Genomic DNA, 24,202 nt, shown 5'->3' on the forward strand with positions numbered 1-24,202 from the left:
AATAGTTTTTTTTAGAAATAAGTCGCAAATAATTGCAGTAAACATCATACCATGTAAAAATAATTCAAACCACATATGAAAAGGACAGGAGGGCTAAATTAAACAAAATTTAAATTCGTGTAACGTAATTTAGCAGTGTGTAGTGAGTCTTGAAGGAGTTAGATAGAAAATAAAGTCATGTTGGTATAAAAATCAAAAGTTTTAATGGTATTTTCTGAATCGCACCAAGCTTTCATTTACTTTTAGTATACAGAATGATTTTTGTTACTATAATACATTTCTTTCTGAGTTACCCTTCATGAAATCATGAAAACACAATCATCAAATGTGCCTTAAAACAGGTTTTAATAATCATAATTTCAATTTTGTCTGACTTAATGTCCATTAATTTAAGACTTTAATGGCACATATAGAGTTTACTTAGACAAACCATAAACACATTTTTATTTGACGGAAGCATCATTAGCTCGACATAAACTATTATGAAAACAAGTTAGGAAGTAGATAACATGATTTTATTTATTACATTATCTAACTGCAAATACAACTACTCTGAAAGTCAGACAAAATGTATTTCACAATATAATAATATCACATATTTTAAATGCATAAGAAGAAATGTCAACCACTATTTGTAAAAAAAATTGTAGCTTGAGTCTACTCGAAAAGTGAAATAAGTATAAATAAATAAATAATCCTCCACTGGTACAATTGAAAAACCATTATGAGATTTTTAACGGAAGTGTAAATTAAACTTCCGATAGAATAATAATTTATGGGTTTTTTCTTTCGTATGACGTTAAATAAACCGATTCTATATTTTAACACTAATTTACAACTAATATTTACATTTTATTTATAGGTATATATAAATATGTATAATTATATCGATAGCGATTCCGATAATCCTATCCTTCACATAATTCAGCGTTTTAATGTATAATTAACTAATTATGGTCACAATAACAACTCGATAGATATTTTCATGTAAATAAACAAGCAGTAGTGTACAGGCTGGCGGCGACGACGCGACGGCCGCGCTCTCGTCCTATATTGCACATGACACCGCTCGACTCGCGCCGGGACGGCGGCCGGCGGTCCGCAAGCGACGTTACAATAAATAATTCTCTAAACCGATACTGTGGAACGATACACTCGGAACTACACGTACTGTCACTCGGTCAGTCGCGCTATGTACACGGGGAGCGGCGGGTCGCGGGCGGTCGCTATCATCGCGGCTCCTCTTTCTTGAGCAGGTCGAGCGGCGTGAGCGGCGCCAGCGAGGGCCCGAGCGGCGCCAGCTGGCCGAGCGACGGGTGCCCACCCATCGGCGGCATCGGCCGCGAGTGGTGCAGCAGCGGGCTCGACTTCAGCTGCTGGTGGTGCGCGTACGCGTTCAACATCTTCGCGCGGTCCTCCTCCGCGCGGATCGCCGCCTCCACGAACGGCCCGAAGCGCATGTGCTGCAGGGCGTCGTATCGGAACGCATGATCCCAGTGCGTCGGCATCGGCGGCGGCGGGTAGGCGCCGAGGCCGGGCGGCGGCCGCGGCGGTTCTTTGCGCTCCTCCTTGGGTTGTTCCGGGACTCCGTTGCGCAGTGGCGAGCGCGTTCGCGCTCTTTCGATTTCACGTTCTCGCTGTTCACGGAGCTTTCGTCGCTCGCGCTCTTCGCGGTCTCGTCTCTCGCGCTCCTCGCGCTCCCGGCGCGCTCGCTCGCGCTCCTCGTGCTCGCGCCGCACCTCTGCCGCGGCGGACACGGGCGGGCGCACGCCGCGCCACGCGTCGTGCAGCGAGCTCATGGGCGGCGCGTGGTGCATGCCGTGCAGGGACGATGACAGCGCCAGCTCGCGGCTGTAGGCCGAGAAGCCGAAGGGAGTGGGCGCGCCCGGGAAGGCGCCGGCGCCGTAGCGCGCGAATGGCGACACGCCCGAGACTCCCAGGTGGCGGTCGGGCGGTGCGCCCAGCTGGGTGGGCGCCAGCGAGGGCCGCGCGGGGTAGCGCACCAGGCCCAGCGGCGTGTGGTGCGGCAGGTAGGGCGCGGGCGGCAGCTCGTAGGGCGAGCGGTAGGCGGGCGGCGGCGGGGCGGGCGCGGGGAAGGCCCGCAGCTTGTCTTTGTCGCCGCCGAGGGATCCGGCCGCGCCGCCCGTCTTTTCTTTTTGCTGATGATTGTAGATCTCCCATGCGATCCGGACGTGCATCGCATTCCATTTACCGGTTTTCTGCATAATAGTATTTCAATTAATATTGTGACCTGCCACCAAGATTGGGCGTGCAAATTTACTCTTGAATAATGTAAGCATGCACAAAATGAAGTGCGAAAGGAAACCTACCGCGACAGCGGGGCGTAGTGGTGGTTTAGTTGCGGAGTCGCTTGCGGCTGACACTACGGGCTGTTAACATGAGGCGATGCAATGTTAATGGTGACAGCAAATAAAGAGGAAAGCACTAAGCTAGATGAGAACTCTATGAGATAGTAATGGAATGTGGAATATTTACTATAGGACCTTAAAACCATAAAGAATAAAGTGGCATGGAGATGAAAAACTTAATTAAACCGTTAATGAAGTATGCTCATACTACTATAGAATAGAGAAAAGAAATACGGGTATATTATTAAAATCGCTTTTATCAGTAGCAATAAATTTAATATTTACCTTAGGGGCGTAAGTGGTGAGTGGGGCGGGAGGCACATAGGGCGCCGCAGGGTGCAGTAGACTCGAAGAGTACGGGTAACCAAGGCTGAGGCCGGTTCGGTATAGTGACGTCATTTTCCCAACATCTTTGAACTGAAACAAAGCATGAATTTAACATTTGTATTACAAGTTTACTTTGATGGCAACTTTCCATAGTTATTTCGTAACCAAAATTAAGAATAGTCTGCAGTACTGACAAAATGTTCCAGTTTACCTTTAGAAAAAAAATAATCTCGATAGAAAAAAATTGAAATTTTTTGGCGGATCATTGAATTCTGCGCATAGAAACTTCGAAGTCAGTTTGATTCTGACTACGTATGTACTAGTTAAAACATAGATTCCTCGAGGAGCCTTTGTTAATGGGGATAAAGAGTAGCCTATGTTAATCTCTGTCCTTTCAAACGAACTCTGTGTTGTTGCTTAATTAGGGCGTAAAGTAAGGACAAACAAAAAAACACGTTCAAATTTATAATATACTAGCGGATCCCAGCACCATCTGTCGGGCTAATTTGTGAATCTAAACCATCCAGGGTGCCACCCAAATAATTCATTATAATCGGTCCAGCCTTCTAGGAGGTCAGTGACATACACACGCACACACACAAGAAATATATATTTAAAGATAATCTTAAGAAAGTAAGGATTATTATTTTGAGTTCTTTCATCCTCATAGTCTGCAGTTTAAGCTGATGAGTTAACTTACCAGCGGCGCGTGCGGCATGAGCAGCTGATGTGGATGGTGCGGCGCAGAGGGCGGGTGGGGGGCGTGCGGTGCGTGTTGGCCGTGCGGCGCATGAGGCGCGTGAGGCGCGTGCGGCGCGTGCGGCGCGTGCGATGCAGGCGGGTGCTGGTGCACGTGCGTGTGCTGGTGCTGGTGGTGGTGAAGCTCCGTTCGCACGCCAACCGCGCCCGCCGCCGCCAGGAACCGGTTGTCTAGTTCCCGACGGAGCAGATCGGCACCGGGACCTGCAATTTTATCATCATCATCATCATCATCATCATCATCAACATCACGTCATGTCTCTCTGGGCGTAGGCTAGAAGAGGACACCCAATGGGTACAGCAGACCAGAAGAGAGGTCTCAGAATGTGTATCGGTTAGAAAAGAGATCTCATTTATTTATTTATTTAATGGACAATCAACAGGTTACAACAACAACTCTTAAAAACTAAACAAAAAATGAATGAACATATATGTAATATTGTAGACCAACTTAAAGACTGCCACAACTTGCGAATACAAAACTATATTGTCAGTTAGAAGGAGAAAAAACGATTAAGAGAGACATGAGAGTACTTATAAGCTGTAAGATCCATCAGGCTGTGACATAAACTCATAATATATCATGGAATTCAGCAAAGTGACGCCTGCTTATATACAATATTCATAATTTATTTAGAGGTCTCATAATGGGTACAGGCCAGAAAGGAAGTCTTACAAAGGGTATAAGTTAGAAAATAAGTCTAGAGGCCAGAAGAGAGGTCTCATAATGCGAACAGGCCAAAAGAGAGGTCTTACAATTGGTATAAACTACAATAGGTCTCATACAGTACAGGCCAGAAGATTAGGGGTATGCTTTTTATATAACTGCCTTATCTCTAACAGGTTAGCCTGCTTACTTACGATCAGGTGAGATTGCAGTCAGTTAGTTGTAGTGGAATTACAGTCTACTGTTTGACTAAAGGCCTCTCCCAAGGGAGGGTTGGTGATCTCAGTAGAGGGCAGTAGCACTGAGTTGGCTACTACCAGTTCTTTGTTATATTCCCTTAGTTGCCTAATACGACACCCAGGAAATAAAGGGGTGGTGCCAGCGGTATTCTGATATGCTGTCACCACACAGCATAATGCTAATGTTAAATGCACTGCTACCAGAGTCACCTCACTATGACATATTTACGGATCCTTGGAATACGGTTGTTAACCATTGTAGAAATGTAATTGCACTAAGTTTTTAACTTAACTTTAATATTGTGTAAGAACATAGCATAGTTACTAGTAGGTATAACTATCGTAACGTTATAAAAAATGATCGTGCTATATTTATGTATTTATTTTATTTTCAATTTTTTCTTTTTATTTAATTAGTCTAATCGGTGTTAAACGTACTGATTGAATTAAAATAAATAAATAATAATAATGATATACTCACTGGTTTGAAATAGTGATTCTGCAGAGAAGGGGTTCGGATTAGGCGGAGGCAGTGGCGCACCAAACAGAGGTGGCGCGGGCGCGAAGCCGGTCCTCTCCGCGCCAGTGGGCCTGCTGAAAGATAAAGACACCATAAGTATGGAACACTATAATATCTATACTAATGATATAAAGCTGAAGAGTTTGTTTGGTGTAACACCAAACAAACTCTTCAGCTTTGGTGCAAGTCTCAGTTTCGAAAAACCTTTTTTGTTGTACACTGAAAATTAAGCCTAATTTGCTATACTCCACGAAAAGCAGGAGAATCTGTATTGTGTAATTTATAGTCGACAAGGTGACGTAACAATTATTCATTGTTAAGTCAACATCTCCTCTCGACATCGGCGCCAAAAGTGCGTAGAGAATAGGTACATTGCCGAAGATCTGTTTGGTGTGGAATATAAAAATTTAATAAATTATAAATTACACAGTATATCTGTTTCCCTACTTTTCACGGAGTATAGTAAATAAAGCTCAATTTTCAAGGTATGTCGTAATGCCTGCTTCCATCCAATAGTTTTTATGTTGGAAGAAGTCCATATATAGCAGAAGGCTATATGTTACATTAACAATGCGCTAAGACCAATAGGAGCGGATCATCAATGAAAAATGTTGGAAAGACGGGAAAAAACACTCCTTCGAGAGCTTCCGTTGCTTGCGATGCGTGACAACCGCTAATAATACGCCGATACCGGAATTTTTCCCTTTTAAACTTCTTAAAAAATTTGCGACACCATGTTTATCTTTGAAGGTTGACGTACAAACTCGAACAAAGTCGCGGGGGACAGCTAGTAAATACTAAAGCAATAAATCTGGAGTATGTTGTTTGGACAGTCTGATTAGGATACGGGAAACTTATCAGAAGTTGTAAGTTGTTAAACAAGGCTAGTTGAAAAGAGGTACCATGCTGATGGATTGGACGGGCAGTATATGAAAATAAAAAACTAATGTTTACACAACGTTTTCTGAAATCAATAAATAATAATAAATAATCTTAAATAATAATAAAACAAAAACTCACACACACCCATTCACATTTAATGAGTGAACATGATAATGTGATGTCAAGTCATTAGAATCAGCTAGGATTGACAATTTACTTTTTAGCTTTCTTTTATATAAAAACTGAAATATATGTTTTTTTACTTATAATCATTTTTTTAAGTTGTTTACTAGGGATACCCGGTCGTAGAGCCCTTTCTCGCGAAACAATGTGGTCCAATTATCTGTGTAGGTAGTCTATTACAGAACTTAATTCTTTATAAAAAAAAAATTGTAATGAACATTTTATATGGTAAAATTACTACTTAAGGCTTAATTCTTTTATATCTTTATTGGTGCGTTACAAATAGAGTTTAGCTCTGATTAGTACACTAGGATGAGATCGCAAAGCGAGACTTAACTGAATTATCTACGCCATAGATCTTAGAATTATAGCATTAAAATGTTAAGGCATATATATATATATATATATATATATAGCAGGATTCCGTTGGCTCTATACTCACGTTACCCCCCAGTGCGCAGGCGGCTTGGCACTGGAGCTTATACTTGGCACGGTGGGCACGGGCGCAAGCGAGTGTGCCAGGTGCGGCGCGACGGGCGTTGGCGCGGTTGGCGTAGGAGCTGCTAACCCCGTCAGCGAACTGAGCCCCGTTGATAGCGGGCCTAGGGTACTTGGAACGCCCAGCGTTGGGACTGGACCCTGGAAAATATAACGCATGGTAAATATCAATTGTACTGAAACACAGTATCCTAGCTTAAACAATAACTCAAGTAATAAATTAGTAAAGAACTTAGCAAACATTAAGTAAAGAAATAACTTATGCACAAATGCCGGACGATCCAGAAAATAAAAGCATGGAATCTCATCGCAGCGCTACCCCTCTTTGATTAGTAGAAGAAGCAGAGCTTTCTGTGACTAAAGCTCGTCCGGGGAAGCAGTAAAAGTATGCTTATTTTTGGCATCAAGCCGCATTTTTGCATTTTTGTGTTTCTGTTTGGTTGCTGGAGTAATTACGGTCACATGAGGCTTAGGATTTACGTATCAGGTTGAAGGGACCAAGACGTGTTCGGAGAAACTAAGTGCTCTATGATTTACATTCCACTCCTATATCATAGAGGTGACCTCTGCTCAGCTGTGGGAAAGTAATGAAGATAGACGATCACGAATCGTTAGCAACAACTTACAGGTAAAGGTGCCGGCAACGGTCCAGCAAGTGGGGCAACGAGCGGCGCCGCCATTGGTGCTGTAAGTGCTGATGAGACCGTGGGCGCGGCAGATGTGCCGCCCGATGCAGCCGTGCTTCGCGACAAACTGCTGATGTTGCTGCTGAAACGAACCGACATTCATGATATACAAAGCTAGTTGGAAAGGTCTGCTCTGCCGATGTTGAGCGGTCATAGCCTAGTGGGTAATGCTTCGGCTTTCCTTACTTAGGGACCGGCGACCTGTAACTTTCGGAGTTTTGTACGTTTAAGCAGTTATATTTCTATTCCTTCAATGGTAATCATGAGGATACCTACATGCCTGAGAGTTCTGCATAATGTTTTCAAGGACAAATGATTTATACTAAACAGAGTAGTGCACTACAGCCTTTCTCATTCTGACAGGAGACCCATCATTGTCCTGTAGTGGGCCTATAATGGGTTGATAGTTATGATAATGAATCTGTAAATGCCATATAAAGGATTGTTTTTGAGGGGTGTGTGCATGAACTAATTATGATCGAAAATAAACTGTTTATTTAACTATTGCACTGTTATCCCCTCAAGTCATTCCGCTCTATTTCCGATCTTTTAAAATTACTTGTTTAAATGGCACAATGCGACTAGTAAGGCATATTAGGAGACAACAATATCAGCGCCTAAAAATACAATTTAAAATTGATTGAAATGAAGAAAGAGCTCACTTATGTAGATTTTCATTAGATCTTACCTGTTACCACGAGAATATATGTTTATGAATATATGTCAGGTGCTGCTAAGTTACAGAAAACTATCCGGTCGAATATGGCATAGTAGAAGAAGCCTCAGATTAAATGCTTATTATGGCTTCCTTACAAGAACTAAGCAGATTATGCCTACGCTTCAAAGCTTACAACATAAAACCTTTTTGACTTCGTATCTGTGCAATAAGCACAATATTAAAACACAAGATTAACACCTAAACATGTAACTCCGTAAAAGTCTGATCTGGTTGGGATAAAAATTTAAAATGTTTCGTGCAATTTTAAACAGCCGATCGGATTGAATACTCATTCGTATGGTTTTTTACTAGGATGAATGACCGGAATGATAAAGGATACTGTCAGCGCAAGGCATCGCTCGCACTTACTGAACGGTGTTTCTTAATACATAGAATTTATAATTATTTATTTTTTTACTACTCATTACTTTTTTTTCGATTTTGTATTAATTAATACCCTATGAAAATAAAGCAAATTCGGAAATTATTAATTCCCAGATTGCCTTAAAAGACCTCAGCAGCAACAGGGAAATCGTCAAAAATACTGTCGTTGTAATAGTCAAAGTCAAATATTTCTTTATTCAAATAGGCACATATATGGCACTTTTGATGCGTACATTACATGTAAAATATAACATAGAAGTGAGTTGATGGCGATAACTAAATTCGTCAACTAAAAACTAAAGCTACGAGCTGGTGTAAGAAGAAGCTATAAAATGGCAACAATACCTGAAGCTTTCTCGCTCTCTGCTGGGACTGTGTCCCCGCGGCGAGTATGAAAGAGGCGCGTGCGCACCCGCCGCTCCCAATGAGCCCGGCGTATGCGGCCGCACGCCTTTCGGCGTCTTCGGAGCCACCAATGGAGACGCGGAAAGGCTTGTCCGCTGAAAATCACAACAACATATTTTATTTGACGATATCTTGACCAATTTTAAACACCTGTGATTTGCTTTATGTACACCATTTTATGACCTGTACTGCATTTACAGCTGTTGGTTTTTCGTTTGAAGAAAAAATTATGTACCTGCCGTACTATTTGTTGATTATTTTTGAAAAGGCGATTCGGGTATTTTTTGTCATGTAACATTGTCCAGCGTCACTTATTGTTATTAAATGAAAAAATTGCGTATTCATGGAATACATTTCCGAATCTACTCGTTATGATATTTGAGCATATTATTTTTTATAATTTGAAAGCTGAACAAAAGTAGTAAGTACTAACCGTATCAGCGGTATTTCTCGGCGACGCGGCAGATGGGGGAAGGTATGGACTATGTTGGAGTGTAGGTGCATAAGGAGCATACAAGGCAGGATAGGATCCAGCCGAGTACACGGCTGGGGGAGGATAGCCATTTGTCACCATTGCGGAACTCACGGTGGCGCTTTCACTTCGCGTCGGTATCTCGATGGCAGAAGTCGGCAATTGCCTGGAATCCACCATCGGTGGCACTAACGAGTGACTATTTACACTACTGCTACTAGACGCCGGAGTTAGCACCGTCGGAGCGGTTGGAATCGGAGTGGGATCTATATTCATAGGTTGATGTAACGAAACTGCCGGCGCTAAGGACGCCGGGTGAGGAGGCAAGCTTAAACCTGGATGCTTTATACTGGGCGTGAAACTCGATATTGTACTTGTGGTCGTGGTGCTCGATAAATGCGGTGAGCTGCTTATGTGATTCGGCGTCGACGTCGCCAGTGGATTGGAACCGCTCATTGGAATATTTGCGTGGCTCATAATACTATGGCTGAGAGGATGACTGAAATGCATCGCGGCCGGTGGATTCGAAGTAGAAGTCGGCAGGTGATTGGCAGATATGTGGTTTGCCACACTGAAAGCTGTGTGATGCGAGGGTCGACTCGCGTACATCGGCTGCACGGAATGTTTCTGTAAACTCGATTGACCCGGATAGGGTATCGAATGGCTGTGAATACTGGAACTTATACTCGAGTTTACATGACTAGACCCGATAGACGGGGTGGGGTAGGGGCGGGAAATGGGGGCCACCGGCGAAACCGGCCGGCAGGAAGATATCTGACTCGGAAGACTGCTGGGAGTTGACGCGGGAGGCGCCAGCGATGCGATGCTCTGTGGCACGCCATTTGACACAATGCGGTTGGGGAACGAGGTAGGAACGGAAGAATGCACCTGCGGCTGTGCCGGTGACGCGTTTCGGACGTCGTGGCCGGGTATCACAGGGTGGGGTTGCGAGTGGGGTACGCGGTTCGGGAGACTAGGATGCGTCGTCGGGGTAACCGTCGGCGGCAGGTGCGGCGGCCGCGGCGCTGGGTGATGAGCGTGGAGGTCGAGCGGCGCATGCGGCTGCTCAGGCTGCTGCGGCTCGGTCCGCGTCTCGTGGTTGGTGTGTCGGTAGTCTGGAAGCGCGGCTGCTGCATGAGACTGGTAGGCGGTGTGCGTGGGGAAGAGCGGCGATGGCGCAGGGGGCGCGGGCGGGGCCGGTGTTGGGCTGTCGGCCGCGGCACGCGCTCCGGGTTGGAGTTTGTTATTGCTGGCCGGGCGTTCAGGAGTGTCCGGCCCAGCGGCTCCGACGGGTCGCGCGGGAATTTGCGTGGCGGCTTGGCCGTCGAGCGCAGGTATGTGTGCACCGTTATTGCGGTGCGGCGTGTCAGCGCGGAACGTTGGCGGCGGCAGGGCGGGCGGTGGCAACGCGGCGGGCGCGGGCGAGGGAGCGGGCTGCGGTAGCGGCGCGGGCGCAGGGCTGGCGCTGCCGCCAACTGGTGCGCGGGATAGAGCCAACGCGCCGCCGCTTCCGCCCCGCGCAACCAGCTCATTCTTGCCGCCGCCTACGCCGCCGCCAATGCCAACGCCACCGCCTCCACCGCCGCCCGTGCCTGTCACCCGGAACAGAGAGCCGGCGTCCGATGCCTATGGAAAAAACAATTCAAATATTTTCAAGGTTAACATGTCAAAAAAAGAAAAATATCAATAACATCTGGCAAACAGAAGAATAAGTAATAAAGTAGAATAAATAAAGGTGGTTCTTACGTCGTCCATCGACGCATCGTGATATCTAGGGGATGCATTTCTGCTATTCTCTGGACTCGCCTGTAACAATACATAATTAATTTAGTTTTATTTTCCCACTACTTTTGGTATTTTATCAAAATTTTAAAACAAATAGGTACAATAAAGCAAACTATTTACAGTCACCGAAATACTTATAGATTATAAATAAATAAAGGGTGCCACGATCTTCATTTCAAATACATAGTCGTTTAAATAATGGTAGAGCATCACTGAGATCATCTCATTTATTCAAAAGGTAGGTGAGGACCCCACGCTAGCAGCTATAATGTAGGCATTAGTATTCAAAGTTATGTTCATGTACACCTATTGTTCTTTCCTAATACACGATATCCGCTTGTTGGAGACCATGTTCCTTGAGAGATATGTGTACGAAGACACAATTGGAATATGCAATAGGTATGCTTACAACGCTGAAGCAATATATTTGACAATATTATGACGTGCGGTTTTATTACGATAGCTTTGTTTTCTAATATTTTTATATTAATCTATTATAATCAGATTAAACATAAACTACGATTTACTACAGACATACATACAATTCAATTTTTAAAATTCGTGAAATATATGTATAGATGATACAGATATTCGTTGCAAACTTTGCATGCAAGAAAATCAACTTACTTGAAATATACAAAAACTTTTTTGTTGTAGCCGGGGACGAAATTGTATCGAATGACGAATCATAATATTTTATAACATTGTGTAAATACATACTGATATATAGTAAAACGTCTACAATTTAAATTATTGACTGTAAACAAGTTATCTCAGAAAAGCAGACGTTCAAAGGTTCAGATTAAAAGTGGGACGTCACAACAGACACTTTAAGAATAGATTGGTGTATTTTTATATTGTTTCATTTAATCCATTATCACAATATACGAAGCGGTAAAAGCCTAGGGGTTAGGGCTTCGGACTCGGAAGGATCGCACCTGTCTCTTTTCGGAGTTATATGCGTTTAAATTTAACCATTTACAATTTCACTTGCTTTAACGGTGAATTTAAAAACATTGTGAGGAAACCTGCATGTCTGAGAGTAACCTAAAACGTTCTTAAAATCGTTTCAAGCCTATCAATCTGATCTTGGCCGCGTGCACTATGGCATACAGCCTTCTCATTCTGAGAAGAAGCCCGTGCTCTGTAGAGGGCAGGTAACTAAAATAAATAATATCATCATCATCATCACGATAGTTTTTTTAAAGGTACATACATTACATATAAATTTGTTAACAATGAATTGGTTTAATAATTTACTACAAAAACATTTTGGGCTATATCATTAAGCAACAGCGGCGAGGCGAATGACGGTATTTAAGGGGGAATAAAAAGTAATTACTCGAAGACATTTACGATCCAGTCGAGAATATGGCTCAATAAAGTTATTTATGTAGCCGATACGTGTATGCTTTAGACTTTTATAGTTTACTAAAAAAATTACTTAAAGTAAATAATTAATATACGCTACTTTTTAGGCTCATTTTTTTTGCTCTCTCTAAGAACTTTGAGAGAGCAAATTTATGGATTATTAAAAGTGCCTGTAATAATCAACTTATTACCTAACAGCTCAATCGTAATTACTAGCCCAATCAGAGTTTCATGTAGAAAGATAAAAATTGAAATGGAGATTTACTTACAATATCAACTTTTTTATTTCCAATCTTAGTGAAACGCAGAATGTATACAACTCTCGTCATGAAACTCAATTTAAGCGAAAGCGGGGTATATATACCCTCTGGCTCTGCTGAATTAAACATCTTTGACACAATTATTTTGCAACTGTCAAATAAATTGATAAAAAAAAATATATTGATCATAGCCTCCATAGCTAATAGGTATATTGTAATACGTACTTGATTTAATGAATATATTATTTATTAGTAAATATGTAAGTAGAGTTAAACGCAGAAGTAGCTATTTACTTCGATAGATACCACTTTATATGTCCTTAGTCTCATAACACTAAACAATTCTTACTCTAATCCAATTGTACGGGTTCCCATTCCGCTCGGTACATCAGTTATTATTAGATCATTTTGATGGTAGGAAACCTCAAATTACGGACTTTATACTTGTACCCGAATAACGGAAAGAGATAGTCAATCGATCGCGTGAAAGGAACAAATCGTTTTGGGAGCGTTCCAGCAATTGAATGTTTAGTTCTTATACGGAGGGGCAGGGTTGCCAAGTCTTAAGAATTTCCGGGACCATTTGTTGGGAGCAACGGCTTGATTACTAGTTACGACTCGTTGAAGAAGACATGTTAATGACAATAGTTTCCATTTCTATTAAGTACTTGCAATACTTAGATTTGCTACTTTATTACAATCGTGCAGTAGTCACTGTTTATTAGCTACGAACTCTTTATACATCGTATATACGAAGGTTGAAATTAAAAGCTTGTGGAAGAAGTATAAAGAAGTGGTTTGTAACTTAATCGGTTTTGTATAAATTCTCTAGTATCTAGTATTAAGAAATTATGTACTGTTTTTTTTTAAAAGTGCACGGACACGAGACAATAAAAAAATCTTCTAATTAATTATTAGTATTGGATGATTTCTTTTTATTCCACCATTTTGTTTCAGTGTTTTTTTGTAAGAGAGTTAATTACACAATAACTATATATAACTCAAATTTGATTGAATTAACTGGTGACACCTGTGAAGTAGAGTGCGTAACTTCATAGAACCATTAAATCACTGTCTTACCCCAAATATACCGAATAGTCATATTAGATCATGATGGAATTCTAAATATTTGGTGAAAAATTAAGTTCCATTTTTATACAGGCGTGCCATAGGCATTACTACAATTTCAGACTCGTTGACTAAATGCCTACAGCTTGGAAACCTCTTGTGCAGCTTACATTCTGGACACATGGTCAGAGAATTATGTAAGATAAAGATTTCCATTGGTATGTAAGTTAAAGATGTATTCGAGCAATAAGCAGTTAATATCTGACGGCCCTAAAACGGGGGTGGTTCACAGGTCGCCGGCAACAATAGAGTGATAAATCAGGTATGGGGCGCGCGTGCCGCATGCCGTCGTCGCGTCGGACCGGCCGCGTCCGGTGGCATACGACAGCCGGCTGGTTACTTTGAGACACTTTCAAAGAAGCCGCCGAGCCGTGTCTGAAACCACTTGCCTTATGTAATAAACACCCGCCTCTTAATTGAACGATGATATACCTAATGTGGAAATAAATGTGGGAATAAAATGAAAAGCTGTATGAACCATAATGTGGTGATATCTTACGATCCTAAAACCAGGGGTGGTTCGTAGATCGCCGGCAACAATGAAGTGATAAATCAAGAATGGGGCGCGCGTGCCGTCGTCGGACCAGCCGTGTCCGGTGGCAGCCGATAGCCGTCTACTAAGCGACATCTTCAAAGGAGCCGCCGAACCGCGTGTCTGAACTCACTTGCCTTTTGTAATAGACACCCGGCTCTTACTTAAACGATTATAATATGATATGGAAATATCCGCCATTCAAAATGCAAATCGTGTATCACTATGCAGGTATTATTCAGTTGATAATAAACTCTTATAATTAAGATACCTACATAGCTGCGCCATGCATAATGTAAGTTAATTTGATGTAAAAAGACTACCTGTTATGTTAAAACAATAATAAAAACCGCACTTAAATTTTAGTCGTTTAAATAACCAACTAAATTGTTATTTATCAGCAGTAGGGTGAGTAATAAAACAGCATTTTTCTTTTCTGTTACACAGTTTCTACTATAAGCTCATTTTCGTTGGTCGACATGAAGCACATTGCAAGTGCTAAACATTTCTTAAGAGCATGCCATAAGACAGATTCAAGAAATCATTTTCAACGGTCTTTCAGATTGATATGCCGGAGACTTTTAACCACATAAAAAAGTGAAATTTTGTTATCTAGCATGATGTGTACCCATTGAACGGCTAATTTCACTAGTCCTATGCACTAAAATGAAGGACGCGGAGATGCGCGCCTTTTCATTGGTTCATAGGAGAAATATGAAAGGTGCAGGAGATTTCCAAAAGGCAGGCTTAAAGGCTATTTATCATTTAAAAAAGATTTTGTTTATCAGTCGAAAGGGAACTAATTCTAGATGGGAGAGATATCTGAAAGACATGTCAATAATAATAAATTATCGATGGTTGAGTTTCATTGTTCGTGCATGCTGTCATTTCACTCTCTTGGCTCGCTTACGGAAGTTCCTGCATGTTGAATATAAACCGAGTTAGCGACCAATTAAAGTTAACCATAAATACAGTAGGATTTTTGTTATGTAGGTAAAAACAGTAAGTAAATCTCAAACAGACTCTAGAATCACATAAACATCCCTACTAATATTAAAAATGTCAATGTAAGTTTGTTTGTTACGCTTTCACGCAAAGACTACTTGCTCATTCACGATGCTCATGAAACTTTCTACACATATTCTTGGAAGTGTTAGAAGTAATATAGGATACTTTTTATCCCGATATTAAGCTCGGTTCCTTTGGGAGAGGGGATGAAAGTGTTTAACGATTTTACACCATAACTCGGACATATTTTTGTACTATAGAGGTCATAATATGTGTTTAATTTTGCCCAAAACTTGTGTAGATCTGATGAATGTGGTTTGAGATAGAGGACAGAACTCCTCAGCGGACAGCAGCAAACCCCTCACTTAAGGCTTAGCGAAACTGAATACTTTAAATTTTTTTAGGACTACAACTAAATTGAATGCCACATCAAAAAACAAAATCAAACGCAGGCGAAGTCGCGGGCAATATCTAGTATTGAATATAATACAAAATAGGTAGCTTTCTATTAACGGTAAGTTAGAGGTCAAAGCAAAATAAAATGTCAAGTGTCAACGTTGTTAAACGTAAATGCTTACCACGGTTCACAATAAAGCCTATTATTTAATTTATTATCAAATTATGTAGTCAATTTACGGCATAAAAGCTTTTGGTAATTTTCTCGTCAACACGAAAATAAGATCTAGCGACTCGAAAATAATTTATGAAATTAAATATTTTATCTGCTATCATTTTGTCGAAGGAAAAGATAGAACTGCAAATAAATATAGGCCACGGCTATTTGCCAAGATTATAATAATATAAGTGAATAGTGTTTTTGACATTTAAATCTTTTTTATTTTGCTGTCTTAAGAATTTCATATATTTTGCCCTAACACCATGACATATGATATATTTTTTTGTGAATTTTTAAAAAGGAGGTAGTCAATTCGACATGCATCTATTATAAAGATAGGTAAATGCCTTTTATTTGGATTGAAACTTTTCTTATATTCGATAGTTATTCTGTCTATTAGGAGTCTCCAATTGGGATTCAATTATTCTCAGGATCTGAGAGTGATATTGGGATACTATTATTAATAATACATAGGTGCATAGCAAATGTAAGCCGGTTGTTTAAAGGTTATATATTTTATGATAAATCTGAAGATAAGTCTTAACATAATTCTTTATTTTTCTTTTTATTAATTCCAGACTCGAACTCGAACAATTAAAAAATTTAAGACTTGAGGTATTTCAAATGTCAAATTTCATTCAAATGTTTTTTTTTTATGCAACGAATGTTGGCCACTTGTCAAAACTACTTAACATTAAAATAGATAATCACACAGATATTAGCGCGATGAGTGATGTCGTGTCGACAAGTAATAATAGTTCCGTTGCCCGACCGAGAGGTAAACACGCGCGAGTTTAAATAAACCGGCAATAAAAATAAACTTTCCCATTAGTCACCGCTGTCAAAATAAAAAAAGAATCTTGGAAAAATTAACTTCGGTTGACTACTAGAAAAAAATGCAGAGTATGCTTGTTTTAAAGCTCTTAATACTTCCACTGACACCAAATGAAAATGCGAACAAGCGCCAGTTGTTAATAGATTAATTTCCAATCTGAAATTCATTATATAAATTGGTTAGTGGTTCCGTTTCATGGCTTCGAATTTATCTGTTAAGAGATATTTTAATCACGAATTACAAAACAGATTTTAAAGTATCTGGAAACTCAGGCCGCAAGTTTGCTACGTCTCCACTGGCACTCCCATTGTAGTGGGAGGGAATGGGGTGGGAGTGAAGAAAAAACGACATGATAGCCTTTCGCCCCTCATTCGCAATTCTAATACTTACGCAAACTTTTAATAGGATAGAAGTTAAAATTCAAAAAGAATTTAGACTCGTAGAAAAGTTCAAACAGCGGCCCGCGTTCATAGCCTTCGGCCACTTTCTAATAATGGCCTACGGATTTCTGTTATAATTTTATACATTAATTGAATAAGTTAGCGTCAAATAAACCGGTGTTGTTGATTTAATTTGTAATCATTCATTTAGATAATATGGTTTGTATGAGTTAAATTATTATACATAAGAAATGTAGAATTTTAATAATTTATCACCTGCCATAGTTTGATGTGTGACATTAATTCCTTAATAGCAGGGGAGGCAAAGCGAGTATTTCGGGATTTATTCGAGCGTCATGGGGAACTATTGGATTGTGAAGGTTAGACGCTACGAAGAAAAAAAAAATAATGTAAAGTATACCCTTTCACTGGTGGGGGAGGTTTTGGGGAGGGGGGTACAGGTTTTCAGAAATGAAATCCGTATTAATAGCGTATGCGTCCCACGTCTCTATGATAGAGGAAATATATTATTCTGCCGGTTTGAATAGTAATGGTGACCTTCGTACGATACAGGAAAACAAAAAAATATTCGAGCACGTCAGACATTGGATAAGGGATGTTAAATGAAGCCTCCAAGTAGCTCCAATTCAGAAGAGTGACGATTTGGATGCGACCAAAAATCATAAACGATTAATGAAAATGCTAAAAAAAATAAAATGGTGAACTTGAAATAGTCGAGCGCGTCAATTTATTATACAGACGTTTCATCGTAATGTCTTTATTAGTTAGTTATACGGAGGAATTTCCTTGATCTGACAGTTTGGAAAAAAATACTAATTCATATATATGTATGCATACTTTTATTGTAATCTAATAATTACAATACAAAACTCTTAGACTTCTTTATCTACATCTATCAATAAACGGTAGACATGCTATGACTTTTCTGAAAGTTTAGTTAATAGCTCAAAATAAATCGGTTGTTAGAATTGCAAAATGATTGATAATAACAAGTAAATTACGTATGTAGTGTAGTCAAATGAAGGTACTCAATGATTTAATTGCACTACTTTCTGAATACCTAAAATTAGATTTAAAATGAATTCTTTGAAGATTAAGTAACAAAGCAGTTTGAATCACGTACCTACTAAAATGAACAAAGAACACGTTATGAATATTTAATATGAAAATTGCTTATCTGTGATTAGAATAAGACATATATTTTATACTACAATTTTTTTAGTATCCAAAATATAAAAATATGCATTCTAAAAGACCGCAAAAAATTCAGCTAATAAAATTCATGGTACACGGCACAGATCTAGTCGAGATAAGTGTTTTGTTCAGCATGTATAAATAAATTAAAAGTTTACCAGTCTGAACTCTTGCAACTTTTAATAAAGTTTGATTAATAGAAGTTCTTCAGATAAAGCCGAGTCAGGTAACGCTATCAGTTAAAGTAAAAAAAAAAAAAGCTGTCCTATGATAGAGAGGTACGATATGGCACTATTTATAACAAGGCTTTATAGTTATTAGTCTATGCTTGGTATTGGTATCTTAGGGCTTTACTTATGAAATTGGCGTCTTTAGTCAGGAATTCCAATTTCAAATTTATAAAGCTATTTATTCATGTTTTAAAAACCCATGTTCTTTTGGTTTTTCTTGCGTCACTCAGTTTACAAAATGGATAACTTGAAATACCGCGCTATATACGAGTACGACTTCCACCGTGGCACCAGTGCTGCAGAAACGGCTCGAAGGATTGAATGAGGTGTATGGCGGCGGTGTCGCAAAGCACAGTACGTTTTTTATTCCAACGATTTCGTTCTGGAAAGTTTGACCTGTAGAACAAGCCTGCGGTGTAAGTGATAAAACTGTTTTATCTACTTCAAGCAAATTGGGATTTCAAAAAGCTTGAAAGATAACCTCATGAATTGAGTGACAAACGCGCGTCGACTGCTGTGTAACATTACTTAACCGGCACAATAATAAAGGAATTTTAAATCGAAACATTGTGATGAAAAGTGGATCCTATACGATAATCGAAAACGCTCATCGCAATGGCTGAGTCCGCCAAATCCTGCCTCAAGCGAAAATTGAATCAAAAAAACTTGCTAGCGTTTGCTGGACTAGTGCTGGTGTCGTTCACAACAGCATTTTTAAATCTGGCCAGGCGATTGATTACGGCGGATGGCTATTGTCAGATACTGCAAACCATGATGGTCAATCGCTCTAGGCCACTGCTGCTTCAGGACAACGCTAGACAACACATTGCACACAACAGACGACTACCAAATTAGAGGAGCTTCAATTGGAATGTCTAAGACATGCAACGTACTCCCTGGACTTTGCACCAACAGATTATATTTTTACGAAATTTGAATGCAAGGGAAAAAATTCAACTCGGATGGGGCAGTCCAAAGCGCCTTCAAAGATTTTAATGAATCCCGTCCGAATGGCTTTCTTTAGTCAAAGGATCAATGTACTACCTATGAGATGGCAAAGTGCATAGATAGCAATGGTATATACTTTGATTACAAAAATAACTTTATGTTGCACCCTTACAAAACGCTAATTTCATATGTAAGGATCTAATATTTTTACCATGAAAGAACTAGGAAAACGTAGTAAAATAAAACCTTGAGAAAAAAAATAAGCAAAATTCGTTGACTCCATATGTAAAGTAGATTTTTGTTAAATTACGTAATTCATTGATCCCTAAAGGGCTTTTGTCGTGTCGCTTTAACTTCTTGAATTGTGTTTTAAACAAAGTAGGGAAAGGTCGAAAGGGCCGAAACTTTTACGTTATGCATAGTATAAAAGCGATGTACCTAATTGAGTTTTACCCGTACGTAAAGTCATGATCCTTTAACTTTTAATAAATGAAAACATGTGTGCAGCAAGGAGGTAAATGAAAACACCCAATAAACAAAAAGTCTCGACTCTTAGCAAGTAGATGTTTTTATTAGGTAAGGTAGGTCCAATATTAAGTAAGGAATCATATGATTAAAGCTTTAATTTAACTTCAATTTTTTTTATATGTAATAGATAAACTCAAAAACAATTTGGTTTTATTTACATAATTCTTTTGCTTTCAGAAAGGTACATTCTCAGTGCTTTCAGTGGGAAATAAATGTCGTTTCTTCTTTGAGAGGGTCGCTAGATGGTTTAGTTTCACAATTGGATCCGATAGGTTGCTCTGATTGAGATTTGATGATTGATGAGATTTTTTTGTCTGACGTCTGTCGGGCCGATAAACTCATTCCGAAAGTCCACCACGCTGGCCTAGTGCAGTCTTCAAACATCATTGAAAACATTTTGGAGAACGCTCAGGTATTCTGGTTTCCTCGCTATATTTTCCTTCGCGTTGGAGCAAGTGATATTTAATAGCTTAAAATTCACATAACTTCAGAAAGTCAAAGATGCTCACCGAGGATCGAATTTGGTCCTCTCCGATGGAGAAGCCAAAGCCTTACTAACTAGGCTATGACAGCTTTTTGTCTGGCCCCCTATTCTATGAATAATATTGGGCTTTACTTTATTTATTTTTTTACATTAATCAACGAGATCTAAATACGCAAAACTCACGGGGTCTTATGAATTAAATTGTTTCGATATAAATCCATTTATATTTTAGTAGCCATCGATTAGTGATTATGAAAAGTGGATTTATGCCAGAGAGTTAAACCATCGTTAAGTGGAGGTCAATTTATTTATCGTATGCACACAAACCAGTGTTATATTGTCATAAAATATTGACATAGTAGCGGTTGTGTTTGCAAAGTGAACGGAAAAATAACAAGGGATTCGTGTTGTTGAATCTTGATTTACCGTGATCTCTACAAATAGCATAATTATCATATATACATTTTAATTTCGAAACTTTATTGTATATAAATAGATAGGAACCCCCTATACGAGTTCGAACGTAATATACCCATAGTTCATATAAAGGTCATAGCGTAATATAAATAGTTTATGACCTTGCTCAAGAAATCGGCTATCAAATGAAAAAGTTTTTGAGTAGTTCCCGAAATAGACAATAAGAAAGATGATGAAGATGTGTGTGTGAAATATAATAGACCGAATTACGAAGCCACTGACCGTGGAATCCGCGATAAACGGAGTGTAACATCTAATTAAGTTACTCTTAGTTTGTTATATATCTTTTCCTTCGAAATAAAATAGTATCCGTGATGTTAATAATTAATTAAGTACACACGGCTCCGACGGCGCGGTGACACGGTTTGATATAATCTTTGGTGAATTATAAATAATTTATTATTGCGTGCTGGCAATAAATTTGAATTTAATAGTCGGGCAATAGAAAGTATAATTATGTAGTTACCGGAGCTATAACATTTGACCGCATTCGAACGTAATGGTTGTACGACGGAGCTAAAAGTGAACCGCGCTGTATCGTTTATCGTGACTAAGCGCTATAACAATTCTATTAGTTTTTCAATGTGAATATATTATTATTAGTGTATTATAATTATGTCACCGGGTATTTCCATGGTGGTTATAATAGGGAAACATGTTGTATTAAACAATTTTGAACAAGTTTGTCGACGCTTTAATTTTAACGGTGCTGCTTTAAACAATAATAATTTTAAACTGCGATATCTTACCTTATTTTTATAGTACATTTGATGAACGTAAAATAGTTTGTAACGAGATATTAAATTAAGTCAAGCAGCATAAGTGCCCGTTCTTCAATAAGCAAATAATTCTAAACTGACGTTTTGACAGTTTTTAAATAGGAAACCTTTTGCGTATTGTATTTCTCAGTTTAACTATTTAAAAAACAGCTCTAGAAACATTACGTATACTTTATCATCATGATACAAAGCATTTCGTTTCTTTTTGAAACAATCTGCAAAGCAATATGCACAAATCGAGCAAAAAGTCCAATAGGTAGGTTTTGTACAGCTGTTTTAAAAACACGGTGTTTTCCATTTGAAATGACTGTGTATTTTTTGTCGCTACTGTGCAAAAAGCATACCAATAGCTTTGTTTTTATTTAAGCGTTAAAAAATGTAAAGCTCTTTTATTATTTTATACGACATCGGTGTTCTGCTGCTTTAAACAAAACGTAAAATATGTATGCAGCCAACGTTGTGAAAAATAAAGACTGACAAGTGATTTATAAGATAGTTTGAATTGGAAACTGTCCAATTTGCATCTATGTGGAAGAAGATTGTTTGGAAATCGCATACATTTCAAAAGCACTGTGCCAACATATTTATTGATGTCGCAATGAATTGCTAATATGAACAGAGTTTTATTGTTTTACATTATCCTTCGAATGCTGTTTCCACTTTATCTTCTCTTTGAATTATTTTAAAAATAACAGTATGGTTTGTATACCTCTTGTTTCGTTACATCTTTAGGTGATCGTTTAGAGGACTCTTTTTCCGTTTTTATAGAAGCGGAGCTTGTTTTTTCATATTTCTGTCTTCCGTGGCTTTCAGCTTTTTGTTTGCTTTTTTTCTTTCCTTCTTTCTTGCTACCACCTTCAGCATTGCCTTTATGTGAATCCTTGATCCTCACTATGGTTACTTTTTAAAACTGTCGCACAATGTTTACTTTGCGCACTTATAACACAAAGCACCGTCAGCAACGAATAAAATCACACTTTTAATGTACACTTATCACGCCTCACGTAATGAGCTCATTAAAGTAAATATGAAACACTAGAACTTGCGCTAATTAGTTTAACTCGAAACGGAGTCACACAAAACTTATTTCACGTAAGAATTAATTAAAATCCACTTGATAAGCACTGCAATCCGTGTAGCACTGTAATCCATAGAAGTCGTTACGGGAGCTGGTATATCTGTCAGTGAACCAAAATAACAATAGATCGTCAGTTGAGCGGAGACAAAGACGTCAATAATGTACAATACACGGACGTGATGTCGGCCCGATGGCCGAAGGGAGAGTGCGGTACGGACGGAGTAAGCCGCGCGGCGCGGCGATACGGTTCGCTCGCCGTCGAGACGGCCCGCGCCCCGCTCCTCGCGCACGCGCCGCCCGCCCAACAAAACGCTCCGTTGAGCATTTCTCGCGATACAATACACATGTAAACTGCTTTCGAAAGCCAATACATACCCCCAGCGGAAATATACCTTCGGGGAAATAATTTTTTGACACGAATTATTACCGCAGGATTATACGCTTGCTTAGGACTAGGTGCAGCCCTCGTACGCGTTTATTTTTTGTTTTCCCTTTGTTTTTCTAGGATAGTATGTATCTTATGGATAAAACAATCTATATGTATACAAAATTGTAGTAAGCGGTCAAGCCATGCGTAACTAACAAAATCCATATTTTTTAATTCAGCGGGTAACTTTTACCAGTAGCTTTTCCGGGATACATATTCAATCCAATGCCCATCTCCAGGATGCAAGCTACATATGTGCTTAATTTCATCTGGATCGGTTCAATGATTGATTCGAATATAGGTAATAAACAAACAGACACACTTAGTGTGTGTGAGTATAGTCGCATTAACAATATTAGTATGGATAATCTTCATACAAAATATTAGATTACAATGGAAATGTTCCTTCGCATCAGGTTTTTACTATAGTTGTACGGAAAAAAAGCTTTATATATAAAATATGTGAATACTAAAATTGTATATTTGTATAAAGATGTCAAATAAAACTTTAATACGCTTTAAGTTATCTTTCCTAATATGAAAAAAATAATTATTGCAATATAATTATGTCATGGAACAACTAGTTTGTTAAGTATTGTATGTTAAGTGTGTACCATAGAATATTTAGACTAATATTATCATAAACTCGGATTGAACTGCATTAAGCTTTATTAAATTATTACCATAAGATGGGAAGGAGTAGTAAATTTGGCATAGGAAGATTTATTATGTTGTGCTCTACAAGAAGCTTTACGAGCCCCATAAATACGGATATTGTCAGTTAACCGTAGGCAACAAAATACGTTGTTTGCATTCACATAAAGGTATGTAGTACCGGTTCACATAAAGGTCGGTATTCGGTAGCGTACCTACGTCAGATACAGGATCTGTTGTCAACAGAAAATTGAGACAAACGACCGAGACCTATAATACGTGGTAGTTCAAGAGACAGAAGCGACATAAATTTATCTCAAGAAATTTTCTCACGGTTTTTTTTTCACCCCAAACCCTG

At 39.3% G+C, this 24,202-nt stretch overlaps 1 protein-coding gene across 6 annotated transcripts in view; it reads right to left on the reverse strand.

The window, feature by feature from the left end:
* Positions 1-184: 184 nt before the first annotated feature.
* LOC120628766 (autism susceptibility gene 2 protein homolog) overlaps positions 185-24,202 on the reverse strand; it is a 90,744-nt gene continuing 66,726 nt past the window's right edge. For 3 of the 6 annotated variants that reach the window (XM_039897383.1, XM_039897381.1, XM_039897378.1), the window contains 10 exons: positions 10,856-10,915; positions 9,071-10,735; positions 8,578-8,732; positions 7,071-7,212; positions 6,389-6,585; positions 4,843-4,955; positions 3,397-3,659; positions 2,655-2,786; positions 2,331-2,390; positions 185-2,219 (listed from right to left, as the gene is read on the reverse strand). In XM_039897383.1, coding sequence (XP_039753317.1) covers positions 1,230-2,219; positions 2,331-2,390; positions 2,655-2,786; positions 3,397-3,659; positions 4,843-4,955; positions 6,389-6,585; positions 7,071-7,212; positions 8,578-8,732; positions 9,071-10,735; positions 10,856-10,915 — 3,777 coding nt within the window. In that variant the 3' untranslated portion in view covers positions 185-1,229. The remainder of the gene's footprint in view (positions 2,220-2,330; positions 2,391-2,654; positions 2,787-3,396; positions 3,660-4,842; positions 4,956-6,388; positions 6,586-7,070; positions 7,213-8,577; positions 8,733-9,070; positions 10,736-10,855; positions 10,916-24,202) is intronic. The other 3 variants (XM_039897379.1, XM_039897380.1, XM_039897382.1) reach the window with 3 other exon arrangements.

Source organism: Pararge aegeria, chromosome 13 (assembly GCF_905163445.1).
Source record: "Pararge aegeria chromosome 13, ilParAegt1.1, whole genome shotgun sequence".
Lineage (NCBI taxonomy): Eukaryota > Metazoa > Arthropoda > Insecta > Lepidoptera > Nymphalidae > Pararge > Pararge aegeria.